We start from the raw sequence: 9,949 nt of genomic DNA on the forward strand, positions 1-9,949 counted from the left end.
AATCAAAATGCTCTTACCAGTTGTAACAAACAGTGTTCATGCATCTAACAGTCTATTTTATTCTGATACTATTTGACCCATTAGTTTATTTTCTATCCTTATTCAGTCTTCTTTCTGCACACTTACTGTGTGTAACGTGGGAAAAATATACAAAATACTATTCCTGAAGTTTAGGTCAGGATTTCCCAAACACCCAAGGCATACCGACCTTAACGTAGTAAAGTGAAACCCCTGACTGAACAAACAGAGCTGACTTAAATACTGTGGGTCACACCCTTAATCAACAATGAGCCACACCTGGGACGGACAGCCCAACAAGGCTACGTTCACAATATCAACAGTTCTACCCCGTTACACGTGCACGTGCCTATATTTATGTATGGTTCAAAGTCTCTTTGTGCCGGTGCCAGAGGTTAGGCATAGGTTGTTCCTCAAGTGCAAACATATGCCTACTGGGGTGTGTGCAGTCAATATCACGGGGGATGGGATTTCACAGGATGTACCCTTGGCCAAGATACCTCACCACAAGTTAAGCCTTTAACTCCTCATAAACAACTCTTGTTTTCTGAGACCAAAACAGACAAAAGTTTAATGCAAACTAGATTGAATATGCAACATATAATGGAAATGCCTGATAAGAAAACCTCCCACAGATTGTGTTTGTCACTCACTACTCATTGAATTGACAAGCATGAACTACTTCCAGAACAGGTCCTGGTTCTCTGTGACTGAAGAGAATTTCCATATACAGTACCTCATCTTGACTTCTCAGTAGCCTCTCTCTCTTTTTCCACCTCATATTATCTCTTCCCTATCTCCTGTGTTTCTTTTCTATTTCTTTCCTTTCTTGTTACGCTCACCCTCATTCTTTCTGTATTCCTCCTCATCTTCAAAATGTTTCCTCTCCCTCTTTCTTCCACTGTACTCCCTATCACCAGCTATTGAGAATGAATATATACTAATGTAAAAACAATTACAATCAAATACTAAATAATTCATTATTGCAAATCAACGTATAGTGAGTTGTGTTCGTCATGTGTTTCACCTTAAAGATAGTGACCTTGGCCTTATCTGGTGCATATGGACTGTGTCATAGACAATATTGTGTAAGCTCACATACAGATATAGTAACTTAGTTTGATCACTTCTGTTACTGAGAATTTTCCTGTACCGCAGCAAATGAAGATGAGCTTCGTGATTTACATACATTCACAGAAAACCCACACTAACACAATTATATTAACAGTACTGCACTTTTAATGTTGCCAACTTTTAATAGCCTGACTACTGATCAAGAAACATTATGGACTAAACATTCATTATTTTGCTATGACAATGCTGGTCAAATTAAGATTCTATATCTGTACAAATAGATAATAATACATAACACAGTCAAAACACATGCTAGGAGTTAGGTTTGGATATGTTGTTATTATAGCAACAGGGAAGTAAAACTTGTGTGTTGTGGGTTAGATTCCCTCCTGACCCATATGCTGGGTAGGTGTCAACCAAGTTTCTATGGATAAAAGTTTCTGCTACATGACTACAATATGTTATACTATGTTATAACATGTGTTATAAGCATTTGTGTTGGAGCATGAGTATGCAGGCTTTATTGAATTATCAAACACCACACTGTGATTAGCACATGAGCCATTTACATCTTAGCCCTGAGGGGGGCGATGTTGAGCGAGTAAAAAAATGTCTCTAACGTGGAGAGGTACTCCTCTGGGTGACAGCGTAGATGAGCAGCGTGCACAGACTCCTTCCACTTCCTGGTTTCCACAGCAACGCCCCGCTTCCTCCAGAAGTCGAGGACCGCCTCCATGGTGACGGGGTCGCACATCGCGTCGTTCTCGCAGAAGAAGAAGAGCGCCGGGGCAGTGACGGGGCTGTTGTAGAAGACCTGGACTGAGTTGTCGTAGTAGTGCACCGTCTGGGATTTGAAGAGCCAGAAGTAGAGCAGAGCGGTGTATCGCACCAGGGGCTCGATACGAGGGAACAGGGTCTTGCCCAGGCCTGAGGCACACACATAGACACACACAGATTATTACATTACATTTGAAATTACATTTCAAATTATTTTCTCTGTCACATCCACACACAAACTAACCCATACACACACACCGTCTCAGTAACAGATCCCTCTCCTTTCTCAGAGTAATAATCCTACCTCCTTTCCTTCCCCTCTCTCTCACCTGTAGCCATATGCTCCAGCGACCCGATCACCAGGCTGTCATAGACATGTCCTATGACCCGTTGGGCCAGGCCTGGGTACTTGTGTGGCTCCCTGACCATCTGGCTGAGCAGCTGGGTGAAGGTGTACCCGCCGATGGAGAAGGCGTGGACCAGAAGGGGGCGCCCTTTGAAACGCGGGTCGTCAAGGAGCTCCAGGACCTCGGCTGCATACTCCAGCCCCCAGCGAGGCCACAGGAAGTACCACACAGTGCTCTCCACAGATAGGATGTCCAGGCCGCGTTCCAGGTAGATGTCCCGGTACTTCGCCATGGCCCCTGGTCGCGCGCCAAGCCACGGGAAAAGGAGGAGGAGGGGACGGTGGGAGGAGGGCGAGGATGGAGAGAGGGGTGGTACATCCAAAGCGGAAGGGGTGAGAATTGAGGAAACGTCGTGGTGAGTGGGCAAGTCTGGGAGCAAGGGGGTGGAGAGGGAGTACGAGGGTGAGGGAAAAGGAGCGTCTAGATGTGAGGAGGTGGGGGAGATGGTGGGAGGAGAGGGGGATGGGCTATCGCCCCCTGGTGTCCGGCTGGTGTAGTAGTAGGTGATGCTTCTGGTAACCCTCTGGGCTATGAACCGCCCCGCTCCCACTATCACAGACATGTCTGACCCAGAGTGGAAGTTACTGTGGTGAAGGAAATGGGGAAAGAATTAGAGCAGGATTGGAAGTTAAGTTACAGAGGGAGAAAACTGCTTGAGTGCCAGTCTGTGCCATCATGCCAACTCTTTGTCACTCATTGTCATGTTTGGCTTGACGATGACAGGTGTTGGCAAGACCACAAACAGATCTGGGACCAGGCCAGGAAATATGAGCAAAACAAAAAAATCTGAAATTCACTTGAGGCATAACCAATATACCTCAAATGAAATGAATGTATACCCTACGTACACAGTCATGTGCACCCAGACACACATGTAAGGTTGTGGGATCCATCTTATGGGGATCAGGCTTGACTCTCATTTGGTTAGAGGGTGTAGGTAGTAGTCTACAGATACAGACTCATTTGGTTAGAGGGTGTAGGTAGTAGTCTACAGATACAGACTAATTTGGTTAGAGGGTGTAGGTAGTAGTCTACAGATACAGACTCATTTGGTTAGAGGGTGTAGGTAGTAGTCTACAGATACAGACTCAGTTGGTTAGAGGGTGTAGGTAGTAGTCTACAGATACAGACTCAGTTGGTTAGAGGGTTAGATAGTAGTCTACAGATACAGACTCAGTTGGTTAGAGGGTGTAGTAGTAGTCTACAGATACAGACTCAAGTTGGTTAGAGGGTGTAGATAGTAGTTCTACAGATACAGACTCAGTTTGGTTAGAGGGTGTAGAGTAGTAGTCTACAGATACAGACTCATTTGGTTAGAGGGTGTAGATAGTAGTCTACAGATACAGACTCATTTGGTTAGAGGGTGTAGATAGTAGTCTACAGATACAGACTTATTTGGTTGTATAGCTGCTTTCCACTTTTTCTTGTAATAATTGCTCAAACAGTCTGTGACTGCGGTTGTGGGAAACCTTTTTTGGGGGTGACCCGTTTTTATAGCACATGCCCCCCAAAAGGTCTGTGCCCTGCCTTGGACTGTATTAGACCTCAAAAAAGCAAAAAATATATATACATTTTGTAAACTTCAGACAGTTCACATAAACGTTTTAAGCTTAGGACAGTTCAACAACACAACCAAGGGTGTAGCCTGTCCATGTGGTGACATGTAGCAGTCTTAAATAAAGGTTAAATAAAAACACAAATACAGGTCCATTTTGATCAGAAACAGACATTTGTTAATATGCTCTACTACTTTATGCCAAATAACTTATATTAGGCAAATAATTAAATGGTTAAATAGCTCAGCATCTGTCATTTCAACATACCCAGTTTCACGCAACTTCTTCAAACAAAGCCAACGTCACACAGCAGGCAGCGTTCATAGCGTTCTGCAACTGTACCCCATGAAGAATTTGAGAATCCTCATAGCAGTTGAAAATCTGCCCAACTTCCACGGGCTTCTTTCTGTGAATTAACCTCTTTAATAGATTCGATCATTCATCGAACCGTCCGTTATAAACGAACTCGGTAGGGTTGGAAATAACCACAACTTTCAAGATCCTGAGTTCATTCGATTCTGCGCCGCCCCAGTCCTTTCCGTGTCCTGGTTTTGCTCGTGCCCTTCGTTTCACCTAGTGGGCGCGCAAAAACAAACTGAACTGCATATTCACATGCGCATTGCCGTTTGCCGTTAAATGTCACGAGAGCCCAGGTCCGTTGTCACGGTCCACGGACAGAAATAATATTATCGGACCTGTCTTTCCGTTGCATTTTAGTACTGTTTGAACTGTCATCATTACCTTGTAAATAATTGTACATCGATAACCTATTTATCATAGTTTCACAAATGGCATCGGGCTCGCGCCAATCTTGTACGAAAAGGCATGTTTGTTCGCTTGGCTGTTCGACAGGCAAATATTTGAAAAGAACAGCCTCTTCCTGCCAAGTATTTTATTTTTTTATTTTTTTTAACCTTTATTTAACTAGGCAAGTCAGTTAAGAACAAATTCTTATTGTCAATGACAGCCTTGGAACAGTGGGTTAACTGCCTTGTTCAGGGGCAGAACGACAGATGTGTACCTTGTCAGCTCAGGGACTGTTACTGGGACTGTTACTGTGTGTTATTCTATTGGTCATGATGAGGGAACTTGCAACCTTTCGGTTACTAGTCCAATGCTCTAACCACTAGGCTACGCTGCCGCCCCAAGTATGATGGTTTCCTGCCAAGTATGACAGCAGATCTGTGCTGAGGGGTCAACTGGAAAAGTAGGCCTCTGTCATGTCACCTGATTTGACCTTCCGTCGTCAAAAGTAGATAATAACACGACAGTATGCACACACCGCAGTACATGAGGCTGTTACTGTGTGTTATTCTATTGGTCATGATGAGGGATTGTTAGCAGACATGGAGAAAAGTACTTGTACTGTTCTAGATGCATACCAAAGCCATTCCCTGTGCTGCCACATGATGGTGTCAGACGCCAAGTACATTACTGTCAATTGTCGTCAAAGTGGAAGTTCAGGCCTAGTTTAAATATAAAAAAGGATTTCTCCTTTTGTAAAGTAATGAGGAGTGGAGACTTAGTATTCACTTATCCTATCATTACCTTAAGGAAAGGAGGGTGGGTTACTGCATTTTTAGGGGATTTAAACAAGGTGTATGTCTCATCATTGGTAGAATTGTTGTTGTTCAGTTCTGGTCCTAGGGACCCACAAGGTATGCAGGCTTTTGACCGAGCCCAGTGTGTGTGTGTGTGTGTGTGTGTGTGTGTGTGTGTGTGTGTGTATGTGTGTGTGTGTGGTCTAAACTCACATCAGAATGAAGTGCACACAGGTAGTCATGTCCAAATGCAATACTCTTTCCGCTGCTTTGAAAGCAAGTGCAACTGAATTAATTCAACTCATTATAGAATGTTTTTTTAAATATAGCTACCTGGGCACACCCAACCTCTTAATTTCCATAGAAAAACACCAAGCCCTTAGTTACTGTTGCTAAGGAAAGAAAATCCCTCTTTGTCTAACCTTTAATCAATGATGATGTAATTAGCTCCATTATGTTAAAACCATTGGACATACATTGTTATACTTCATTTTGAGATCATTTACTACTATAAGAATATATTGAAATGGTTATAACATATGTAATGAGCTAATCATATTACCATTAATTAAAGGTTTATTTGTGCCTTAGCTGAGGAGGGTCCCATGTACCTCAAAACCCCCATCCCACTTTATCACTCTACTCATGGTTTGCACCAGGGCCATGTCTGTTGTCAGTTGGGATTGTTTGTATGTTGTCAGTGTATATTTCAGTGGAGCTGTGATGTGTGTTTAGTTTGTTGTCAGTTTGATTGTAGTGTCTGTTTCCATGTGGAGCTGTGTGTGTGTAGGTGTGGTCAGTTGGCTGCTGTTGGTGTGTTGTTTATGGCGGCGTTGTCGGTGTGTGTTTGGAAAGCTCTTGTGCAGTTTTCTCTGCTGCCAGGACTCAGGCCAGGATCACCTTCAAGCGCAGCAGTCAGTGCAGAAAGAAAAGTTCCCAGGAAAACACCTCCTAGTGCCCCCTGGGCAACTGTCCCAGAAGAGTGCCCTCCTCGGTTGCTCGTTCAACCCCACCCTCACACACACACCGCTCCATTACCAACAAACACTACTCACACCACCACACCCCCAGCCCACTCCCCCCAGACTCCCTCACGCCCCCCCCCCTTCAGCCCGAGACCCACCCAATGTTCTGTCGCATAATTCAACTAGACTTTTTTCGCCCAGCAGTCATTGTTGCTCCATGGCCCCCTCATTGTTTTGAGAAAGAGAGGGTGAGAGGTAGAACATATGCCCTCCTCTATTCTTTGCTAGAGGCGTCACCCCACAGAGGGGTGTGGAGATTCCACTGTGGCTTTCCTGCATTTCACTATCTTTCTAGATCCTTTCTTTCTTTACTTTCCTGTGCTGAATCATAGTGCGGGAAATTACATGTTTCTAATGTGGGTCCAATACACATGCCGGCAGTCGAGGTTAGCGAAGTGGCAGGCCCTTTTCCACCTCATTTTGTTGGGCATGTGCACGGATGGCATTTCTGTCTTCTCTGAGAGTTCTATAAGGTCTGCCTAACGGCATAGCCTTTTCTCAATACAAAACTATGCATATACACTGAGACTGACATAGTCAAACTTTCCTTAAGTTTTGCTGTCTAGTCAACAGTAGTCAGGTATTGCGTTGCCACTGACTGTACTATTGTTTAAGCCAGAATATATTCTAGTTTGTTTGTTCTTGTTTAAATTCTTCCATGTGTCAAGAGAATTATCTTGTGTTTCTCATCTCGTATATTCTTGGTTGCTGGTCTAGATTGTATGTTAGTGTTCTTCCTGGGGCTCGTGGGGTCTGTTTCTGTTGTGAACAGAGCCCAGTGACCAGCCTGGCTTAGAGACTCTTCTCCATGTCATCATCTGATAAGATTATGGCTTTTGTTATGGGAAGGTTTCTCAATCCTTCCTTTTAGGTGTGTTAGAAGTAAATGAACGCTCTTTCTGGATTTATGTAATTAGGCAGAAGTGCTGACCATAATTCTGTCGCCTGTATGTCATTATTGGTTGGTCTTACGTTGTGAAACACAGGAATATTTTTAACAGGAATCTCAATGCCAGATCTCAGTTTGGTGTTTGTCCCATATCTGTGTGAATTCTGTTGTAGAGCGGGATATCTCATCTCTCTATCAACTATGCTTCTTACCTATTTTCCTTTCTCTCTTTCAGCCTTCTCGTCTCACCCCTTTCCTCTCTCTTTTGGCTTTTCACTTCTCTTGTATCTCTTCCCTTCTTCTCTGTACAGGACTCCAATTCTCTATTTTGCCCAAATAACTAGGATCGCCTCTTTCTCCAGTTCTATTGACATAGTACTGTCACGCCCAATGACCTTACTAGATATCTCTGTCTTTCTATATATTGTGGTTAGCGTCAGAGGTAGTGCACTTTAGGGTTGTGGTACTCTCGTTTTTTGTATGCTATCATGGCCGTTTTTGTATGTCTTGTTGACCTGATATGGCTTCCAATCAGAGACAGCTGTTTATCGTTGTCTACTGAATTGGGAATCATATTTAGGTAGCCATTTCCTCAGTTTGTGTTGTGCCCGGATCTTGTCCATAACTGTATCTGTTGCCTTATTGCACCATCCGCAGCTCTCACGTTTCGTTTGGTTGTTTGTCTGTTTTGTCTAGGTGGAGTTTCAGTTTATTACAAATGGATGTGAACTCTACTCTCGCTTGCGCCCGTCGGTCTCATCATTATGCAACGAAACGTGACAATGTCCCCTTCTCTTGCTTCTATCGACTCAACCATCATTCATATGGAACAGTCTGTCTAATCCCCCTGGGCTATACAACCTAATGTATTAAACATACACTCATTGATCAGGCAACATCCCACAGGAATAGACTCATTACACTTGCATTCCTGTACTGCCAAAAACTGGGTGTCATTTGTGTTTCAATCAATTAATCAATCAAATTATATTTAAATGCCATCCTCAAAATCCAGTGGTTGACTTGGGCAGGAGCTCACCGGAGCTGAGTACCGGCACCTAAATATTCTACTGCTTGAGATCCTCTTCCTCTTATAGAATATTAGCTCAAAGGTATTGTGGAGCTCCCGCACCTAAATATCAACAGTACCAGCATCCAACATGAATACCAGCACCTATTCCTGTCCAAGTCAAGCACTGTCAAAATCCATGTACTGTAGATGTCATTTCATCCTCAAAAGTGAGCATAATCGCCTGATTTGAGGTTTTCAATATAGAATGTTCGGTGTCCTTCAATGAGTGAATAGTGTGTATACCCGTGAGGTATCCCTCTGTATCTTGTCACTCCAATGGAAATCAGTATGGCCACCAAAGTCATCTCTATTGGCCATCTAACAGCATCTACCAGCTATCTGCTACCTGCTACTAGAATACATTAACCAGGGTTTAAATAAAAAATTAACACCCACCAGATTTTGGCATTGGCGGGTAAAATGTCCATTTCACTCGCATTTGTGAATAGAAATAGTCAAGTATGATCACATTTATAGTAAAATAAATGTTAATTTTACCTTTATTTAACTAGGCAAGTCAGTTAAGAACAAATTCGTAATTACAATGATGGCCTAACAAAAGGCCTCCTGCGGGGATGGGGGCTGGGATTCAAAATAAAAAATTAATAAAATATAAATATAGGACAAAACACACATCACAACGAGACAACACAACACTACATAAAGAGAGACCTAAGACAACAGCATAAGGCAGCAACACATGACAACACAGCATGGTAGCAACACAACATAACAACAACATGGTAGCAGCACAACATGGTAGCAGGACAAAACATGGTACAAACATCATTGGCCACAGACAACAGCACAACGGGCAAGAAGGCAGAGACAACAATATATCACACGAAGCAGCCACAACTGTCAGTAAGTGTCTATGATTGAGTCTTTGAATGAAGAGATTGAGATAAAACTGTCCAGTTTGAGTGTTTGTTGCAGCTCGTTCCAGTCGCTAGCTGCAGCGAACTGAAAAGAGGAGCGACCCAGGGATGTTTGTGCTTTGGGGACTGTTGATAAAACATTTACTGGAGACAGGAGATCAAGTTGAGACATAGGACGAGGTGGATATTGTATAATAAGGCAGTTTATTCACAGGTAAAAATATCTTAGTAATCGTGCAGCACGGCCCCGTTCTGTCTGACTCGTATGGAATCGTCGGAAAAGAGACCCCTAAACATATTGTGCTGATTATATATGCAATAAATGAAGTAGGTTGATCTTGTAGTCTGGCCTTCTGATTGGTCGATCTGGGTCGTGGGTAGTCCTGTTCGGGCCTGATGTCGACGTTCCATTGGCTCTTAACATAGTTCTTTGTCTTAGAGTCTCAACCTCGAGCAGAATGCATGTGCGTTCTGTTTTAGCAGGGGCCATTAAGGGTACGAAGTGTGGGGGTATAGAGGGGGATGGGTGCATGTTGTGTCAAGTATAGCTTGTGTTGAGAAGTTGTTAAAACAAGTTGCCAGTATCTATTACAATTTCTTACAGGACCTTTAACAGAATGTGACTGGCAGAACGGGTGTTGTATGTGGAGGAAGAGGGCTGCAGTAGATATCTCAGATAGGGGGGAGTGAGGCCTAACAGGGTTTTATAAAT

The 9,949-nt window shown here is 43.3% G+C and overlaps 1 protein-coding gene across 1 annotated transcript; it reads right to left on the minus strand.

Annotated features, from left to right (window-relative positions):
• Positions 1-274: 274 nt before the first annotated feature.
• Positions 275-4,387, minus strand: LOC111956259 (transmembrane protein 53-like). The gene is made up of 3 exons (XM_023976701.3): positions 4,100-4,387; positions 2,199-2,860; positions 275-2,019 (listed from the first exon to the last, which is right to left on the minus strand). The coding sequence occupies exons 2-3, from the start codon at positions 2,836-2,838 to the stop codon at positions 1,658-1,660; spliced, it is 1,002 nt and encodes a 333-aa protein (XP_023832469.1). The 5' UTR covers positions 2,839-2,860; positions 4,100-4,387; the 3' UTR covers positions 275-1,657.
• Between the last annotated feature and the right edge of the window lie 5,562 nt (positions 4,388-9,949).

The sequence above is a fragment of the Salvelinus sp. IW2-2015 genome, linkage group LG32 (genome assembly GCF_002910315.2).
Source record: "Salvelinus sp. IW2-2015 linkage group LG32, ASM291031v2, whole genome shotgun sequence".
Classification (NCBI taxonomy): domain Eukaryota; kingdom Metazoa; phylum Chordata; class Actinopteri; order Salmoniformes; family Salmonidae; genus Salvelinus; species Salvelinus sp. IW2-2015.